Genomic DNA, 21,410 nt, shown 5'->3' with positions numbered 1-21,410 from the left:
GCCCATTTTAGTCAGAGATGCATTTATGTTCAGAGCTATGGGGACATTATTAAGTCAATCGCAAGATTCCAGATCTTGCAGGGGAGTAAAATGATTAGCAATTACTACTTTGTAACTTCCCAAATCTGAAAAATGGGGCAGAGTTAGAGGGCAAGTTACATTTCTATCCCTCACGATCTTCGATGGAAACTGCCTGGAGGATCTATAGAAGTAGCAGAAGTAGCCCAAAGGGAGGGGATGGATCATTAACCCATGCCGGGGGGGGAGGGGGGGGATATATTTGGTGGAGCAGTGAGTTAATCCCCCACCACTCTTTTGTCGCTAAAGTTAAGGACTATTCAATCCCCCTCTAGGGCTTTCGGGGACCGACCCAGCCGGTCCACTCTCCTTGCCATAATCTGATGCCTGGAGTAGTCAGCAGCTCCTTCATATTCTCGACAGCCAGTACTGGGCTTTGGTCATGAGTTGTATGCTGGCCCTACCTCAGTGCTGGGGTATCTACCAGTATTACGACAAAGGGGCAAGAGGCCGGCGGGAGATCTAGAGTGCTTAGTCTCCTTTCTCCCCTTGAGTGTTCTCCTATCATCCTGTCACGCTGAGGGGGCAGGGGTGGAGTATTAGGTCTTATAGTCTGCATTGGCCGCTGTTGTATAGCAGCCAGTGGTATAGGGTGTGGTGTAAAAGAGTGCCTTGAGTGATATAAATAACTTTTCTAGTCTTCCGTATGACTCATCATATCTCTTAGAAGGTGGCTCTTTTCTCAGTACGACAGAGTCCACTGAAGGGGGAACTTTGGGTCCTTACTAGGTTTGGCTATTGGTCCACCCCTTTTCCTCTTGATTGGAGATTCACTCAAGGGTTTGTTGCCCAGATCACCCTGGATAGGGGAGGCATTAGTTGGACTTGCGGAGGCATCCTCTCAGATCATTATAGGTGTTTGTGCTGCTGTAGTCGTAGTAGGGGAGGATTCTACTGAGATCAGTTCTTCTCTCTTCACCTAGGGAGAGGCAGCCTTTTGTCAGTGCAATCTCCTTAGAGAGAACGTTTGCCCCCCTAGTCAAAAAAGAGTCCAAGGTATAGGAACCCCGGCCCCCCTTTTCCAGAGGGTCAGCCGAAACAGAGGTCTTCCACCACAGCTTGGAGCGGTGGGCCAGCCTGGCCTCTTCCAGCCGCAGACGGGAGAGCTCTTGGCCGGAGCGCGCCCCGGTACAGAGAGGTGCCTTTAATGCTGGGGGACCGAGTCCCTGCCCAGCCAGCCACCACAAAGAACCGGTAGGATTATTGTTTGGCTCTCAAACGGCTCGGTTCGTGCAACCCACGCTGGGGGAGAAGAGGTGCCTTTACAGCAGCAGGAGGGCTGTCCCCGCCTCCCGCGCCCTGTTGAATGATGGAGGCCCGAGTCCCACCCCAGTCAGCCACCACAGAGATCTGTTAGGATTGTTGTTTGGGCCTCGGGCGGCCCGGTTTGTGCAACTTGCCAAACAGTGACGCAGTCCTTGCTACACTGGATGCCCAAAAACATATTGTTTCTGTGGAATGCCGTTCCTCATTGAAATTTTGGGGCAAGTGGAGGTGGGCCAACTCTTCCTTTCACTGGCCAGACTGTTGTGCTCAGAATCCATTGTAAGAGTGAAGTACAATATTGTAACATTAGAATGTTTTATTACCTGGTGGCTCATTCAAATTATACCTCCATATGATTTAATGAGGTCTATAAACTATGAACAACGGCTTACCCTGTGTTTTGGGGGGCGGGATTGGGCATTGCGGGGAAGCTATAAGATTAACATACGGAGTAGGTTAGATGTGCGTGGACATAAATGGGTATTGTTCAAAAGGGTGGTGTACTTCCCTATCCTACATAGCAAATACATTCAGGGAGTCTCAATCACAGCAGAAAAATACTTATTAGGTTCTATTCAACAAGTTAGAAACTTCATTCGTAACAGGTGATTGTCCCAAGACCAGTTCAAGAAAGAACTGGCATGATTTGGATGGATTCGGAATTGACACTTAATAACAAAATACGACATGCCAAGTAAGACACAGCTATATGTATGCAAGAAATAGACCGATGAGTTTCGACTCGCTATAGGACTGCCTTTATGACTGGTTCAGGTGAGAATACTAAAAAGAGGGCCAGATGGACAGAAGTAACCAAAAATAATTTGTTGGATCAAGGCTGGCAAAACACTTGTGGTCAAAAGGAACAAATCTCCCAAAAGAATGGACATTCATTAATACAATTTACATTTTTATATAAAGTGTATCACGCCCTGAAGAAGCTGAAGCAGATGTACCCAGACATCTTGGGGAAGGGCTGCAAATGTGGATGGGTAAAATAAGATATTCATCATCTCACCTAGGACTGTCCTCAAATGTATAAATATTGAAACAAGGTGGTGGGTATAAATGGAGAAATGATGGACTTAAGCTTACCTAGAGTTCCTCCAGGTTTACTGGCACGTGTGACCTTCCACGTTGCTAAAATACATATGTCACTTGTTGAAATAGCTCCTTGGTTGGCAGGCGCATGATTATCCTGAACTAGTTCAAAGTCGTGGCAACTTCATAAAAACTGACTTAGACCTGTCTAAACTAGTTAAAGGAAATCTACCTCAACCCGCACCTCAGACTTTAAACCACGCAACACACGAGGGCCTATTTGGTTAGTTCTAATGGCTCAAATAATTTGTCATGTATATTATGATTTCGGCAGTCAACTAACTACTGTTTTACTTCTAGTTCTGGTCTGTGAAGTTGGGTTGTATCAACCAGTTATGGTTACGTAGATTTGGTGACTAAGTAAACGTAAATAAAAGTGTGCAGTGTGTAAATTGTTGATGTCCTCACTTTTGATATTAAATGCATGTTCAATATATATATATATATATATATATTTTTAAAGGAAAAATGGTGCAAAAAGACCATGGGTCCCTGTTCTACCCATGGGAAGGACCCTACGTGTAGCAACGAGGGTGTTCACAACTCTGAGAAGACAGACACCTCATTTTCTGGTAAAAGCTTAGGCAGTATGCTGCCACTAAAATGCCCACCATTACACTAAAATGTCCATGTAGATGGCTGAAATACACTTCTGCTCAACTTCCCTCTATCTTCTGCACCAATTGAAGTTAGCAATCCACTGCGCTGCACATCTGATCAAGGGTGCTAGTCAGTTCGACCACATATCCTCGATTTGCCAGGAATAACACTGCAAGTCTGAGTTTTATAGGGGTTGCCTCTGTTTGCAATCTATTTTATCCAGAGCTTAACTTGGAAAAAAATAATTGCTGGTGCCTAAAGTTCTGTTTTAAAGCCTGCGACTGGGTCTATTAAATATTGGTGCACCGAATACCATGGGTCAGTAGTCTTGAATCCACCTCATGTCTTTTTAATTCACTACGAGACACTTCATACGCCTTTATATCACTCTTCCAGGTTCCTGCTTTTTCCCTTTTGATGGTTTTTCAGTCTTTCTCTTCCTCATGTACCCTTTGTGTGTTTTCTTTCTCTTGCTCTCAGTAAATATATCTTATGAGGAAATATGAGTGTTGGTGGCCCTACTGGCAACCACCAGCTTCAAATTAAGCTATGATTTTGCCTTAATCCATCAACTGTTTCTCTTGCAGATTTCAGGAGGTATAATTAGGCACTTATTTCCTTTAAAACCCCATCTCCGGGATGATCTACAAGGTAAACCAAAGTTGTTTCTTCTTTACTTGCCTTTCAAAAGCAATTGAAAACCCATATCTTTACTATGTATCTTGCACTTGAATGTTTAGCTACCGTTTATTAGGCTTTGTTTGTCAGGGCAGTGGTGAGGCAGGAGTAAAGAATGCTGCCTTCTTGTTCTAGCTAATGTTTGCTTCTCAAATAAAGCTTATTGTATTTAAGTGGCTGCTATTTGTAACAATACATGCTCCCCATAAGAATGTGGTCCACCATTCAGTAAGCAAGTTTTAAAACAAATGAGTTAATGTAAAGTCCATATTTCCTCTACTGCTCAAATACCAGTTCAAAATTAGTTTACACTGACTTACCGTTCCTTTCTTGGTAGGCTGCAATGATGTTAGTGAGGTCGTATGCACTTGCAAAGGGACTTGTCCCATTAATCACAGACACCTAGAGAACAACAATAGCAATCAATACCACAGTGAAGTAACATATTTCATATAAATAAAAGTTAGGGCTTTATTACTATTGAAGACTCCCTTATCTCAAAGTTAATATGGGGTTCTCCATCAGGTACCTTAAAAGAAATCTTAAACACCCCCACTCCTTTCTTTAACAATATATGCTTAATAGAGAACTCTTCAGTTGATTGTTCATACAAACAAGGCGTAACAAAACAGTGCATGTTACTCACCTCAGTTGGGGCACTCCTTTACAAATAAAACAACATTGGTTGGGGCTGTAACTGCAGACTAATGCCAGATTAGGACATCCAGGTTGGCTTATCTCGAATACTGGCCATAATACCTTACTGTGAAGCAGGGAGGTTGGATACAGGGATCAGCACAATTGCTATACTATAGGATACCCTATTAAATCAATGACTAGAAACAGAAATACACTGACAGACTAGTAACGTGTATTTTATGCAGCTTCTGATTTCTCTTCTTTATGGATAAATTCTGTTTATTATACTGGCAAGAGCAAAACATTAGAGTACACAGCTGTCCGCCTACAACCCTAGGGATAGCAGCATCATTAAGGCACAGTCAGTCAGTCAGTCAGAATACTTTATTTCGATAATTCAATATCATAAAAAGACAACGATACAATACAAAATCTACCTTATTTACACACATAGAGTAAAAAATATATAACCATTTAAAAAGTTTCAAAGGATTTCTTAAAATTTCATAAAATCTCATAAGGTCACATAAAATCACATAAAATCCCAACAGTCTGTTTAAATACCCTTACTGTCAATTTTACATGGTAAACTAGCGTCATTTCAGTTTACAAGATCCGAGTTCGTTTAAGTACAGTTAATCCTTTTCCTGGTCCGAGCAGCACCCACTAAAAAACTAGCAACATGAAAAATGATACAATGGCTATTTAGTAGTTGTAGATACAACAGAGCGTGCTTGACTTGCAGGAATCCTGCCTCTTTAAGAATAGGAACCAGATATGTCATCCTTAATTCCGTGTAATGTCCACAGAACAACAAGAAATGCATTGTGTTCTGAGTGGAAAAGTTGTCGCAGCTACAAGGCATAGCGTTTTCTGGGGTACTCCAATTAGGGAAGTAGCCTAAGTTCAGGTGGATCAGATTAAAACGAAAACGGGTTAGAAGGAACCTGTGATATGGACGATTCACCGTGTAAAGGTAAAGTTCGGGTCCTGGTGGGTTAGCTACAATAAGGTTAGCCCTTACAGTGGGTTATTTAAGTTCTAGGTCCTCTCTCTCCAGGGCCAACATATGCGACATAACACCCTTAATTTGTGTAATATCCTTAGGTGTTATTGACTCTGGTGAGGAGAAGAGCTCAGGTCTCCCTAGTTTATAAAAACTGTTTTTAATGTATGTCAACCACCGGATCTTACTGACATTTTCTAGTAGGAGACACAGTCTTTCATGATAATGTGGTTCAAGGAGATTTCCTGGTTCAGCCAGGTCTTCATCCAGCATATTAATGGAGCCACTTTTATCATGTCAGAAATAAATCCTGCCCCCAACTCAGAATGGATGGTATATGAGTGAGTGGACTGTGGCACTGCAAGGATAGATCTCATAAATTTATTTTCAGTCACCTGTAAACAATCTGGGGGACTGTAGCCCCATATTGAGCTACCATATGTGGCAACTGCAAGGCACTTAGCTTTATATATCTTCATTATTGCTTCTATAGGCCTTGCCCCCAGTTTTTTTGTGAAGCCCTGAAGAGCAGAGGTTGTTCTTGCAAAGGCAATATTTCTATTTTTAAGTTGCGGGCCCCAACTCCCTCTCTCATCAAAGGTAATCCCCAGGTAAGGAAATATTGACACTCTACAGAGTTCTTCCTCACAGCCAAAAAAGGTTTTAACTAGTTTCTTCCTGGAACTCCTCCCCATGATCATCACTTGTGACTTTTTCGCATAAATTTTAAGATCCAAGGACCTCATAAAGTTCCCAAAGGCATCAAGCAGCCGTTGTAACCCCACCCCCGTCCGTGAAATAAGGACAGCGTCATCCGCGTAGAGGAGGACTGGAATACAAAGTTCCCCTATACGCGGTATATCAAGAGTGGCCTTCTTTAACGCCGGCTCTAAGGCATTAATATATACTGTAAAAAGAAGGGGGGCCAGGATACATCCTTGCCTGACCCCCTCTCTGAGTTAAAATGGCTAGAGCAGCGCCCCTCACAGTGACCCGAAACGAAGCCGATAGGCCAGAGTGTAAATCCGCCAGAAGGTTAACCAAGGCCTGATCAAATACCATATTAAGCAGGATTTGCCATAACTTTGTCCGATTTACAAGATCAAATGCCGAGGAGAGGTCCATGAATCCCAGGTACATTGACCCCTCCTTAGCCTTAGTGTATTTGTCGATTAATAATTGTAGATTAAGGCATTGGTCTAACGTGCTCCTTTTGGATCTAAAACCATATTGTACATTCGACAGTACCCCTCTATCGTCTAATCAATCCTTTATTTTATGCAGGATAACCCGTCCCAGGATTTTAACCGATGAATCTATTAGGGAGATAGGCCTGTAAATGTAAATGTTTTTGAGCTTGTAAAGCGCACTGCTACCCGTCCATAGGTTTCCTGGTGCTGTATAACTCTGAGGAACCCGTCCTGGCTTTCCCTGAGGGATGGTCCCTTGCTGGGAGTCCCCAAGGTGGAGCCAGGCATCCCCAGAATTGGTGGGGCCGTTGTGGAGATTAGGCAAGCTAATGCCCAGAGTTGCCGAGTGGAACCCCTAATTAGAGTAAGCACCGAAGCGAGAATTATCGAGTCCGCTGACCAAGGTCCACGACCCTGCCGCGTCGGGAATTGAACCCTGGTCCCGGGCCGACTTCTGCTCTCGGGCCTGCTGCCTCTAACCAGTGAGCCACACTACTCCACTACTGTAACAGGTGGGGTCCTGCCTATCTCCCTTTTTAAAGACTGGGATGATGATGGATTTCTTCCAGGACACCGGTATATTATTCTGGTTCAGAGCATTAAAAACACTACACAAGATCTTAGCCCAAACTTTTGGTGCGCATTTGAATATGTCTGCAGGAACCCCGGCAGGGCCTGGTGCCTTATTTTTTAGTGTCTGTTCAATTGCTCTTTCCACTTCTATAACCTCGAATATCACAAGGGAACCCTCAGTTCTGGGAACAACGGTGTTCGTGTGATTCTCAGAATCTGGGCTAGAATATATTTTCCCAAAATGCGCTATCCAGCCCTCGTCAGGAATGTTGGACTCACGGGGCGAGTTGTCGTCACCCGAAAACAGCGGTTGATTTATAATTTTTCAAAACTGCCCACTGTTTTTTAAAACCTCAGGAGCAAGTAATTGTGTCCAGGCCTCTTCTTTCAACTCTGTTTTCCTATCCTGAATAGCTTTTTTGTAAGCAGTCCTTAAACTCGCTATTAGTGGTCTATCTTTCGGGGTGGCCTTCAAAGCTTTAATAGAACTGCATGCGCCCTTGAGCATTTTTTATTGAACCATCTCTTGTCGAAATGACTAGTCTGTCTAGTTCCTGCGAGTAAACTATGGTTGATTTGTCTGCAAATATTATCAAAAGCAATAACCACATTTCTACTTTGGGCTTGCTTCTCTAGGCATATGGCTACATCATCCTCAACCCTGTACAGTACTTCCTGCAAGAAGGTTTCAGGAACTATTTTTGACCATTTTAGCCTACGGCCTTTATCTTTAGCAATCACATTTGAGCCGCCCTTGTGTGTCACAGTTTTGAGGGTCAACAGATCCGCAGACAGCATCTCTATTAGAACTGGATTGTGGTCACTAAAAACCGAGACCTCAGTCTTATAACATAAAACCTTTGACAAAATAAAAGAAGACATAAAAATGTAATCAATAATTGTACCATCGTCTGTACCTTTAAATGTGGGGGTCCATGAACTACATTCCCCGCAACCTGACTCAAAGATTCCATGTCGCCAAAAAGTTTTCAAGGGCCTCCCCCCGTTTTGAATGTTCAAGATGTATGGGTAAAGAATATAGGGGGCCCTCTTCTTCTGTGCTGGCACACGGTTGGTTGCAGGGATGGATATTAAAGTCTCCCATAAATAATATTTCTAAGGCATTTACAGTAGTACTGTATACTGACAGAAATTTCTCCAGTAAATCCAGATTAAATTTAATGCTCTCACTGGCACAGGAATTATAAAAATTAATGAATAGAATTTTGGAAGTATCGGGGGGGGGGATAATTCAACAATTAAGCAGTTTTGACATCCTGAGTTACACTGGGTTAACATACCCTGTAGATCAAGTTTAAATAAACAAAGTAGGCCTCCCTTGGCTCTTCCTGCCACACTATTAGTTGCTGGAATACAGAAATGTCTATAACCATCCAAAGAGAAACTGTTTATCGGGTCCCAAGTCTCTTGGAGGGCTACGATATCAAAGGTTTTTAATGAGTTGACCCAAGTGTAATTTCCTGATTTGGCCTTGATGCCAGCAATATTCCAGGTCATAATCCTACAAGTAGGGTGCGAAAGCTGAGCTTCGATCCTCGAATTTTGCGTTAGTCAGTCATTTTCCTCCATTGATGATAAAGGGGTATATCGATTGGCCAATGGCAAGGCTTGGTCAAATATTCTATCAGGCCTGAGGATCCTACAATATGGATCCGCGCTATTTAGAGTTTGAATTCTGTTTTGCAATGGTGTAGCGAAGCCAGGCCTAGGTAGAGATGAAAAAGTTGTGGGCTGATTAATATATGTGTGTGGTATATTACTAAGGTGGCTGTAAAAAAAACCAAGAGGACGTGCACATACAGTGTTATCGGCAATTGGTAAAGAAGCCGCTCTAAGCAGGACTGTGGCAACATGCTGCGGGTGCTTAAAATTAACAATAATACAGTCCCCCCTGCTATTCTTTCTAGAGTTACCTATCCAACTAACTCTTCGAGTAGATAATATGTCATTTGAAAAGGCAACTGGGAACCCACAATTTTTGTTCAGCCATGATACTTGCTTTATTTTTCAGGGAGTCATGGGTTTCTTGCCAAGACGCAGTAAGATGGGAATCCACCCCAGGTACATTGGTTAGTACAACCACGTAAGGAGCGCAATCTGGGGGGAGATTAGCAGGACGTCTTCTCCTTACTTCATTCCACCCCTCCTTGTTCTCCACTACTGTGGTCAGTTGGTTGCTAACACTCACTGGAGGTGGTTGAATAGCTGGAGCTGTTTGAATTGCCCTAGTTCCCCCATTGGAAGGTGCAGCTGCCTCTATGTTTGCAATAGCGTCCACTTGTATAACCTTATTCGTTTTAGCCAGGGCAATATGAGAGTTCAAGAGGCCACCCAGTCTAGTTACTTCTCTTGATACCTGATCTAATTTGGCCACTAAGGGTTTAATCATAAATTCCAGTTTAGTTTCAATAATACTGGCCAACAAGTCAAATTGGTTCGAGGACAGATTTATCAACTCGCCCTAATTCGGGGTCTCCGTAGCTCGTTCGGAACTTTTGGATGGTGAACCAGCTGTTTTAGTTTTCCTGTTGCCCCCCCCGCTTAGTTGGTAGCTTCCTACAGGCTCTTACTACTCTGCGTACCGGGGACGGGGAAGGGGCCGGCGAGGATGCCGGGAAAGGTTGTTGTAGAATATCCAAAGGGTCGTCCAGCACCACCTGGCTACGCACTGGAGAACCAGATATTTCATTAATCGTTATTGTTTGACCACCTTCAATGCGACTATGATCTAGGACAGGAGCTACTGTGGGAGCAGACAGGCTTGTAGGAGACCCGGAGGACTTACCCGGCTTAATGAAAGACGCCGGTCTTTGTTAATCTTACTTACTACTTTAACCAAGTAGTTATCCATCGTTGTGGGCGCTGAGGAGGTTTTAGCAGATCTAAGTTTGGACATTGTTATAGAATAACTCGCATAAATAAACACTGCGATAACGGGGGATGTAAATATGGTTATACAAATTACATTAATACATAATGCGAAAAGTCTCACAGTGTTGGGGAATGTGTGGTCCGCAAACAACCAGGGTCTGGGGCCCAGCCCAGCCTCGTCCTGCCACAGACTGTCCCGCCCTTGTCCCGGGCTTCTCCCGGCGCGTCTCGCGCGCGTCCTCGCGGGACGAGATAGCACGCAGGTCTTTATGCGCCTCCTGGCGCAAGATGATGACAGTGTCTGCGTCCTGGGTTGGGGCTGCTGGGAACCGTAGTCCTGGCCAGCGGAGCAAAGCCTGGCCAGCGGAGCAAAGCCCGGCCAGACAGGAAAAGCAGAGGGGGGTAGGTCGCTCAGCAGAGCGAAGCCCGGCCGCTACTCTCAACAATCAAAGGAACGCCTCGAACGCCTCAGCGGAGTAAAGCCCGGCCGGCGTGAGACCCTCTTTGTGCAACACAAGGTCCTCGACAGCACGCAGGTCTTTATGCGCCTCCTGGCGCAGGATGATGACAGTGTCGGCGTCCTGGGTTGGGGCTGCTGGGAACCGTAGTCCTGGCCAGCGGAGCAAAGCCCGGCCAGACAGGAAAAGCAGAGGGGGTAGGTCGCTCGGCAGAGCGAAGCCCGGCCGCTACTCCCAACAATCAAAGGAACGCCTCGAACGCCTCAGCGGAGCAAAGCCCAGCCGGCAAGAGACCCTCTTTGTGCAACACAAGGTCCTCGACAGCACGCAGGTCTTTATGCGCCTCCTGGCGCAGGATGATGACAGTGTCGGCGTCCTGGATTGGGGCTGCTGGGAACCGTAGTCCTGGCCAGCGGAGCAAAGCCCGGCCAGACAGGAAAAGCAGAGGGGGTAGGTCGCTCGGCGGAGCGAAGCCCGACCGCTACTCCCAACAATCAAAGGAACGCCTCGAACGCCTCAGCGGAGCAAAGCCCGGCCGGCGTGAGACCCTCTTTGTGCAACACAAGGTCCTCGACAGCACGCAGGTCTTTATGCGCCTCCTGGCGCAAGATGATGACAGTGTCTGCTTCCTGGGTTGGGGCTGCTGGGAACCGTAGTCCTGGCCAGCGGAGCAAAGTCCGGCCAGACAGGAAAAGCAGAGGGGGGTAGGTCGCTCGGCAGAGCGAAGCCCGGCCGCTACTCTCAACAATCAAAGGAACGCCTCGAACGCCTCAGTGGAGCAAAGCCCGGCCGGCGTGAGACCCTCTTTGTGCAACACAAGGTCCTCGACAGCATGCAGGTCTTTATGCGCCTCCTGGCGCAGGATGATGACAGTGTCGGCGTCCTGGGTTGGGGCTGCTGGGAACCGTAGTCCTGGCCAGCGGAGCAAAGCCCGGCCAGACAGGAAAAGCAGAGGGGGTAGGTCGCTCGGCAGAGCGAAGCCCGGCCGCTACTCCCAACAATCAAAGGAACGCCTCGAACGCCTCAGCGGAGCAAAGCCCGGCCGGCAAGAGACCCTCTTTGTGCAACACAAGGTCCTCGACAGCACGCAGGTCTTTATGCGCCTCCTGGCGCAGGATGATGACAGTGTCGGCGTCCTGGATTGGGGCTGCTGGGAACCGTAGTCCTGGCCAGCGGAGCAAAGCCCGGCCAGACAGGAAAAGCAGAGGGGGTAGGTCGCTCGGCGGAGCGAAGCCCGACCGCTACTCCCAACAATCAAAGGAACGCCTCGAACGCCTCAGCGGAGCAAAGCCCGGCCGGCATGAGACCCTCTTTGTGCAACACAAGGTCCTCGACAGCACGCAGGTCTTTATGCGCCTCCTGGCGCAAGATGATGACAGTGTCTGCGTCCTGGGTTGGGGCTGCTGGGAACCGTAGTCCTGGCCAGCGGAGCAAAGCCCGGCCAGACAGGAAAAGCAGAGGGGGGTAGGTCGCTCGGCAGAGCGAAGCCCGGCCGCTACTCTCAACAATCAAAGGAACGCCTCGAACGCCTCAGCGGAGCAAAGCCCGGCCGGCGTGAGACCCTCTTTGTGCAACACAAGGTCCTCGACAGCACGCAGGTCTTTATGCGCCTCCTGGCGCAGGATGATGACAGTGTCGGCGTCCTGGGTTGGGGCTGCTGGGAACCGTAGTCCTGGCCAGCGGAGCAAAGCCCGGCCAGACAGGAAAAGCAGAGGGGGTAGGTCGCTCGGCAGAGCGAAGCCCGGCCGCTACTCCCAACAATCAAAGGAACGCCTCGAACGCCTCAGCGGAGCAAAGCCCGGCCGGCAAGAGACCCTCTTTGTGCAACACAAGGTCCTCGACAGCACGCAGGTCTTTATACGCCTCCTGGCGCAGGATGATGACAGTGTCGGCGTCCTGGGTTGGGGCTGCTGGGACCCGTAGTCCTGGCCAGCGGAGCAAAGCCCGGCCAGACAGGAAAAGCAGAGTGTTGGACTTGGCCCTTTTCACTTAAATTTTTCGCTTTTTGCTTCCCCCAATTCAGGATGTCCCCCCTTTATAATGTACTTGTATAGGCCCTGTGAGGTTAAAATGCCCTGGGTAAAGTTAAAATCAATGCTAGGTGCAGGTTCCCTCTTCCCTCAACATGGCTGCCACTGACCCCTGCTACTGCAGCGTGGTCTTGCCAGGCGCATTCTAGTAGCCAGGAGCTGGCTGGAACCCTTAAACAATGTTGCGATGCCAGCCTGCCCATAGCTAGAATGAGGGAAGCTCCTGGAACCTTCTAGAACAGGGGAGGTGACACCAACTGCCACTGCCAACTGCCAACTGTCGCTATATAAGGAAAGGGAGGGAAACTTTCCAGTCAGTTGGGGCATCACTGACCTGGGGAACCCACACCAGGAGTTTTAGGCGGTAGGGACTAGTCAGGGACCTATGCTACTGGGAGTGACATGATTTAGGTGCTGCCTCTTAAGCTGGGTGAGGTGCCCTTAACTACCCACTGATCTGGCCCGGCGAGAGGGAACCCCAGGGTCCATCTACAGTGACCTGCAGAGGAAGCCTGCCTGCAGTCCCCAACTCAACCCCCCTTCAAGTAACAAGGAACCGATATTTACAAGGGCGCAGAAACCATCAAGTGCCAAGAAACAGAAGACCTTCAAGTTACCATAAGACTGCTGGGGAATCAACCAGGTACTGGACTGTGCTGCATCTGCGCCCCTTAATCCTGTCCTGGACCCCCTTTGCTATCCTGCCTAATTCCCCCTGGTTGAATGGGCTGAATTGCTGTTCTGAGGGAAGTGCCCTCACTGAGGTGTCTGCTAAGCGCTATCTCTGCGTAGCGCTAGCCCCCTGAACTGCTGGGTGTGCCCCCACATCGTGTTTTACCCAAGCGCTGTGGTGTTCCTGAAGCGCTATACCCCTGAGACGCTCCTGTTGTCATTGCCCTTTGAGTAGCGCTGGAGAATGTCGATAAAGCGCTGTGGTAATCGCCCCCAGAGAAGCGCTGCCATTCGCGCCCTGCTGACTGGGCCCAGCGCCGTGAAACCCCTGGCGCTAGGCCCCTTTGAGGAGCGCTGTGTTGCCCCTTCGAGCGCTCACCTGCTGCGCCTTTGGGAGAGCTGCGAGTTGTCCCCCGGCGGCCCCCGGTGCCAGGAAAGGGCCGCCGCTGCATGGCTGAGGGTTGTGATCGCCGCCGCGGTGTTGAGAGGGCCACCGGAATCTGAGGTGGGCCGCGCTGGGCCCGAGGACTGCCCCATCACCGCCACAGCCGGCCCAGTGGGAGGAGTTCCCGCGGCGGCCCCGGAGGTTGGGAGAGGCCGCCGCGATTGTAGAAGTAGGTCGCGCTAGGCCCGAAGCCTCAGACCAGCGTCACGTGACGGGGGGGTCAACGGAGACTCCGCCCCCGCCGTGCGCTCATTGGCCCTCGATTGTCGCGCCCCCGCAGGCCGCACTGCCATTGGCGGCTGCGGGCGCGCCCTGCCGGAGGCCGTTCCTGATTGGCTCCCGGGCCCTGGAGACAGCGCGAGGCCCAGGAGCAGCACTTCAAGCTCGGGGAGGGCTCCAAGGGAGTCCGAGCCCCCACCATCTGGCCGTGCAAGCCCCGGAAGGGCCGAAGGTGAACTGTGTGCCCCTGCCCTGCCGGAGGGCTCCATAAGGAGTGAGAGCCTTTGCATTGAGCCTCTAAACGCCGCAAGGGCCTGGAAAGGCCAAAGAGAAAAGGTAAACCCCGGGGAGGAGGGCGGAAGGCCACAGAAGGCCCCGAGTTCGTCCCTCCCCTGGGGAACACTGTTGTTGGGCCCCGTTGGCCCAGATTATTCACAGAAGGCCCTCCGAACTGGGCAGTAGCCCTTATTGACTTGGTCAGAACCCCCAAGTTCATCATTTAGTGACTAGGCCCCAGTGGCCCCCATTAGCCCCACAAAAGGAGTTGTTTAGGCTCAATGGAATGAATCACCATTGATGGAAGGTGTTACTCCGACATAGGGAAGTGTTTTGCGTCTGCTAAGGAAAAGTTTCAGATGCATGAGCCAAGTTTAAATGTTTACTGAAATGCTCATTTTCAGCCTGATGCAGGGCTCATTGGGGCTTATGAAATCTTTGGTGCGGAGTAATGGAATGGTGGTAATTTCCTAATGAAAGGCTGTTTGCTGAAACGTTTTACTCTCACCTGTTGACAGGGTTTTCGCAATATGCTCGCCTGTTAAAATGTTTTACTTCTGTAGATAACAGGGTTCATCTTTTATGAAGTGTTTATCCCTGCTCCGAGAAGTGGTTTCTACCCCTGCCACTGCAGTGATCTGCTAGGGCCTGCCTAATGAAAGGTTGTTTACTCCTGCTGACTGGGCGGATAATTGAATGTCTTCTGATGTATTCTTTGCAGGGGCAGGCTTCATGAAATGTTTATCCTATCCAAGGAACAGTTGCCCAGATGCCTAAAAGTGCTATGCTGCAGGGGTTGTTTATTAATGAAATATTTTACCCATGCTGGAGGCAATGTGTCAATTTACCTGCGGACATACTGGTTTATACCTACTGGAATGTTTACTGCTGTGTAGGGAAACGCTATTTTCTTTCCTGACAGGGTTATGGCGATATGCTGTGGTGATTACAGAATCACACCCTTTACTCCTGCAGGGAAATGATTATTAAGAGATGCTGCATTGTTTATTCCTGCTAGGGAGCTTTAGGTAATGTTCACCCTTGTTGGGTGAGAGGTTAACTGCGGTACCTACTGAACAGGTTACTTACTTGATGAAATGGAGATTTCTTCATGTTTAATGAGATGTTTTGCTCCTGTTTAATGAGATGCTAATTCTTTCAGGAAATGTCCATCGTTAACTAATGAAATGCTAAGTTTCTAATGAAATGTCATGGTAACATGTTAAATTGATTATTGAACTGCTCCCTTTTCTCCCCTCCAATGAAATGTTTTAATGACTAAGTGATATTGTGATTCTCCACTCCTGAACCTTAATCTTACATAAAAGTTATTTGATTTTTAATCAAACATACTGGAGTGGCGTCAGTCATTGCGTGCCTTTTATTATCTCAGGGAGTGTGTGCTGTGTAGTCACATAACACATACGCTTTCGTGTGCCTACCTGCTCGTGCCAGGCTACCCACGGGGAACTGGTGACCCCAGTTCCTACACAGAGGGGGTAGGTCGCTCGGCGGAGCGAAGCCCGGCCGCTAATCCCAACAATCAAAGGAACGCCTCGAACGCCTCAGCGGAGCAAAGCCCGGCCGGCGTGAGACCCTCTTTGTGCAACACAAGGTCCTCGACAGCATGCAGGTCTTTATGCGCCTCCTGGCGCAGGATGATGACAGTGTCGGCATCCTGGGTTGGGGCTGCCGGGAACTGTAGTCCTGGCCAGCGGAGCAAAGCCCGGCCAGACAGGAAAAGCAGAGGGGTTAGGTCGCTTGGCGGAGCGAAGCCCGACCGCTACTCCCAACAATCAAAGGAACGCCTCGAACACCTCAGTGGAGCAAAGCCCGGCCGGTGTGAGACCCTCTTTGTGCAACACAAGGTCCTCGACAGCACGCAGGTCTTTATGCGCCTCCTGGCGCAGGATGATGACAGTGTCGGCGTCCTGGGTTGTGGCTGCTGGGAACCGTAGTCCTGGCCAGCGGAGCAAAGCCCGGCCAGACAGGAAAAGCAGAGGGGGTAGGTCGCTCGGCGGAGCGAAGCCCGACCGCTACTCCCAACAATCAAAGGAACGCCTCGAACGCCTCAGCGGAGCAAATCCCGGCCGGCGAGAGACCCTCTTTGTGCAACAGTCAGAATCAGAACACCCCCCAACTCCTTTGGAAGAGGTAGCTTCAATTACCTACAACTTTTGTACGATGGCTCATGTTTCGGGCCTGAGCGAATGCATGTCGTGCTTAGGGTTGGGCTGGGCCTTCAGGCATCTTTGTCGAGGGGATCAAGCTCAACAGTTTAAGATAATCGGACAGCTCAGTTAATTGAATATGGTGGACAGGATAGTGAAGAACGGCACCTGCAATTCAGTGTAAGAGTCACTTATCGGATGCACAGTTAATGAGAGGTTTTCAATCCCCTAATTGTACTATAGTTTATGGAGCCATGTTGTGTAGTCGGGACGCTATTTGAACCCCATGCAGAGAGAATGACCTGATGGGCTGCCCCCAGGACCAAGGCCATCTGTCTCCCCATCAATGAGTGCAAGGGGTAGGTTAGAGGGTTTGGAAGCCCCAGTATAGTGTAGGCATGGCACCTCGGGATTTCTGTATTGAAGGCCCTGTCCATCTCCCTGCTCCCTTTCCCAGCGAAAGGCATCGAGAAAGCCATCAACAGCCAACTCGCCACATTCATTGAAGAACACAACATCCTCGACTCCTCCCAATCTGGCTTCAGAAAAAACCACAGTACGGAAACCGCCCTCCTCGCCGCAACAGACGACATCCGCACCCTACTGGACAAAGGAGAAACAGTAGCCCTCATCCTCCTAGACCTATCAGCGGCGTTCGACACAGTCTCCCACCGCACCCTAATACGCAGACTCTACGACGCAGGAATCCAGGACAAGGCCCTCGACTGGATCTGCTCCTTCCTCTCCGGCAGGACGCAACGGGTCAGACTCCCCCCTTTCCTCTCAGACCCCACACCTACCACCTGCGGAGTCCCCCAGGGCTCCTCCCTCAGCCCGACGCTCTTCAACGTCTACATGGCTCCACTTGCCCCCATCGTCAGAACCTACGGACTCAACATCGTGTCATACGCAGACGACACCCAGCTCATCCTCTCCCTATCCAACGAGCCCAACACCGCCAGACGCAACTTTCGAGAAGGCATGGAAGCCGTCGCCAAATGGATGAAAAACAGCTGCCTACAACTAAACACCAACAAAACAGAAGTACTCATCATGGGCCCAAACCCCGACGCCTGGAGCGACACCTGGTGGCCCACCGCCCTCGGAAACCCGCCAACCCCCACAGACCACGCACGCAACCTGGGAATCATCCTGGACTCCGAGCTCAAAATGGACCGCCAGATCAACTGTGTCTCATCTTCCTGCTTCCACACCCTCCGCCTCCTTCGTAAGACCTTCAAATGGATCCACCTTGAACACCGAAAGACAGTCACTCACGCCCTGGTCACCAGCAGACTGGACTACGGCAACGCACTCTACGCCGGAATAAACAAAAACCTCATCCGCAAGCTACAGAACATCCAGAACGCCGCCGCAAGACTGGTCCTCAACCTGCCAAAACACTGCCACATCTCCCAGCACCTGCGCACACTCCACTGGCTCCCCGTCGAGGCGAGAATCACCTTTAAGATGCTCACCCACGCACACAAGGCCCTCCACGGCACCGGACCAGCATACCTGAACAGCCGGCTCAAATTCCACGCACCCAAAAGGACTCTACGATCAGCCCAGCTCTCCTACGCCGTGGTCCCCCGCACCAGAAAGACCAGATCGGGAGGCCGCTCCTTCTCCTTCCTCGCGGCCAAAGCATGGAACGCCCTTCCGCTCCACCTCAGACAGACAACATCGCTCCCCATCTTCGCAAGAAACCTCAAAACCTGGCTCTTCGACAGACCCCTTCCTTGATGGAATGGAACCTGCACCCCCCCCCCACCCCCAGCGCCTTGAGACCCTTACGGGTGAGTAGTTGCGCTTTAACAAACTCCTGATTGATAGATATATCATATAAGATGCACTCCCACTAGTGGACCAGCTTCGGACAGTGCCAAAGAAGGTGGACCAAGGGGTCTGTCCCACCACAGCCCCTCCATGATTCATTTGTGTGCCCTGGGCACCACGCTTGGAGAAGCACAGGATGAAGTACCGGTATAAGACACTTTTATATGCAGTCTCATGATTCATGTGTGCGCCCTGGGCACCACGCTTGGAGAAGCACAGGATGAAGTACTGGTATGAAATACTTTTATATGCAGTCTCAGTACTAGCCATCTTATGAGCAGTGTGGCTGCCCCAGTAGCAGATATCGTCCCAATCTTTGATGAAAAGGGCCCTGACAATTTCTGCCCCCAACCTTTTCTGTCCTGATGTCTTGGCCGGAGTTGTCACCCCCCCTCCCCCAAACCAATATTGCATAGATCTCTGTGATAGAATAAGACGTCTGTCGTCCTTAAAGAAATCCCATTTCTCAAAAGGTGTGAGGGGGTGCTAGGGGCGAAAGTTGGCTGAAGTACCCAATGTCATATTTGTAAGTATAGCAAGCGGTCTGCCCTCTCCAGGTCATAATATGCCTTCAGTCGGTCAAATGGGATTATCCCTTGTGTGTCGAACAGACAGCCTATGTGCTTGCAGCTTCCCTCCCGCCAGCGCCATCCTGATACATCCCTGGTGAAAAGTTGACGTTAGCTAGGATTGGCATCATGAGGAAAGGGGAAGAGGTGAGGCTGGCCCAGATTGCCACTGTGTCCCAAAGCCTGGATGCAGAGCCAGTCACTGTGGACGAATAAAGACCCCACGCTTGATGTCTATGGGGCAGCCATAGCTCTTTCAATGTGGGGGAGCCCGCCACGGCCTGGTCCATAAAACACCAATGTTTCTCGGAGGCTAGTCGACTTCACTCCACCAGGAAGTGAAGTTGAGAGGCTTACTAGTATTGTGCAATCATGGGTATGGTGAGACCTCCCCCTCTAGTCGCGCAACAGAGCAAATGCCTGTGGAGTCATGCCTTTTTACCCTCCCCAGATAAACTTGTTGATCCCTAACTGCAGAGACCGAGGGAAGGACTGCCATTTCGACAGCGACTATCCTTCCCAGCCAGGACAATTGCAGGCAGCACCAGCGAGCCAAATCCAGCAGGACCTGGGAGGTAAGAGCGGCATAAGGAATATGCTACTTACCAGTATGCATCTGTTCTTGGCATAGAGGGCTGCAGAGTGGTACATTTATGAATAGATCGCCATCTGGTGTTGGGCTCGGATGATTGCACTTTGTTTTTCTTCTGGAGAAGTCTTTGTCGTCATAGATGACTCCTCCTCTCGGTGTTAGTGCGCATGGGCATCGGCTCCATCCTTAGATTGTTTTGCCATAGTAGGGTTAGATGGAGTAGTGTAGTATAGTACATAAAGATATGCCCATGTAAGTGTATCTAAATAAGATAATGTTGGGACAGACACAGGTTTCCGGGGAGGCAGGGAGGGCATGTACCACTCTGCAGCCCTCTATGCCAAGAACAGATGCATACTGGTAAGTAGCATATTCCGTTCGAGGCATATGGGCTGCAGATGGTACATTTATGAATAGATTGTAAAGCAGTTACCTCCCTAGCGGTGGTCACCAGTGTCTGTCGCAACTGTTTGAAATAGAGTTTTTAATACAGCTTGGCCCACTCTGGCTTGTTGTGCAGCCTGTACATCAACACAGTAGTGCTTTGTGAATGTATGTGGTGTAGACCAAGTTGCTGCTCTACATATGTCATCTAGGGGAATGTTCCCTAAGAATGCCATAGATGCTCCTAGTTTTCGTGTAGAATGAGCTCTAGGAGGAACAGTTAATGTTCTCTTTGCTTTAATGTAACATATTTGTATACATCTTACAATCCATCTAGCGATGCCTGCTTTAGAGATAGGATTGCCCTTATGTGTTGGGGAAAATGCTACAAATAGTTGTTTAGTTTTCCTGAAGTTTTGTGTTCTTTCTATGTAGTACAAAATGGCTCTTTTGACATCTAGTGTATGTAGAGCCCTTTCTGCCACCGTCTGTGGCTTTGGAAAGAAGACTGGTAATTCCACTGGCTGATTGATGTGGAATGCTGAAATTACTTTAGGCAAGAACTTTGGGTTTGTTCTAAGAACCACTTTATTCTGGTGTAACTGTAGGAATGGTTCTTGTATTGTCAATGCCTGTAATTCACTTACTCTCCTGAGTGAGGTAATGGCTATAATGAAAGCCACCTTCCATGTAAGGAATTGAATTTCGCACCTATGCATAGGTTCGAAGGGTGGCCCCATTAGTCTGGTGAGTACTACGTTGAGGTTCCAGACTGGGGAAGGTGGTAATCTTGGTGGAATGACTCTTTAAGGCCTTCCATGAATGCTTTTATCGCTGGTACTCTGAACAGTGATATGTGTTGCCTGTTTTGTAGGTACGCTGCTATAGCTGCTAGATGTACTCTGATAGATGTGTACGCTAGATTACATTGCTGTAAGTGTAATAAGTAGCAAATAATCTCCCTTGTTGATACGTCCAGAGGGTTGATATTGTTATTAGTACAGTGTATAGCAAACCTCTTCCACTTAGCTGCATAGCATGCTCTGGTGGTTGGACGTCTCGCTTGTTTAATTATCTCCATGCAATTTGGGGGTAGATCTAAGTACCCAAATTCTAGGATTTCAGGAGCCAGATCGCTAAGTTCAATTGAGTTGGATCTGGGTGCATTATTTCTCCATGGTTCTGTGTAAGGTGCATGGGTAGAATTCGTAGCTTTTGATGTGGCACTTGTGAGAGTTGCAGGAGCGTGGTGAACCACGGCTGTCTTGCCCACGTGGGTGCTACTAGTATCATGGTCATTGAGTGTTGTTGCAGCTTCCTGACCACTAATGGGATTAGTGGGAGAGGGGGAAAAGCGTATGCAAATTTGTTGGACCAATTTATCCATAACGCATTGCCCTGCGACAGGTGATGTGGATACCTGGACGCGAAGCTTTGGCATTTTGCGTTCTGATGAGTGGCAAAGAGGTCTATCTCTGGTTGTCCCCATCTTTGGAAGAATGGCTGCAGTATTTGGTGGTGCAGTTCCCATTTGTGTATTTGTTCCGACTGTCTGCTTAAGATGTCTGCTATCTGGTTTTGGACTCCTGGTAGGTGTTCGGCTAACAGATAGATGTTTTGAGGAATGGCCCATCTCCAAATTTCCTGTGCTAGTCTGGATAGTTGGAGAGAGTGCGTCCCCCCCTGTTTTTGAATATAATACATTGCTGTCATGTTGTCTGTTCTGATCAGG

At 48.9% G+C, this 21,410-nt stretch overlaps 1 protein-coding gene across 1 annotated transcript in view; it reads right to left on the bottom strand.

Annotated features, from left to right (window-relative positions):
• TMEM231 (transmembrane protein 231) overlaps window positions 1-21,410 on the bottom strand; it is a 223,246-nt gene that overhangs the window by 136,227 nt on the left and 65,609 nt on the right. Inside the window, exon 5 of the mRNA XM_078668442.1 lies at window positions 4,044-4,125. Coding sequence (XP_078524568.1) covers window positions 4,044-4,125 — 82 coding nt within the window. The remainder of the gene's footprint in view (window positions 1-4,043; window positions 4,126-21,410) is intronic.

The sequence above is a fragment of the Lissotriton helveticus genome, chromosome 12 (assembly GCF_964261635.1).
Source record: "Lissotriton helveticus chromosome 12, aLisHel1.1, whole genome shotgun sequence".
Lineage (NCBI taxonomy): Eukaryota > Metazoa > Chordata > Amphibia > Caudata > Salamandridae > Lissotriton > Lissotriton helveticus.
The sequence above is the reverse complement of the archived record's forward strand: the minus strand, read 5'-3'. Positions and strand labels throughout refer to the sequence as shown.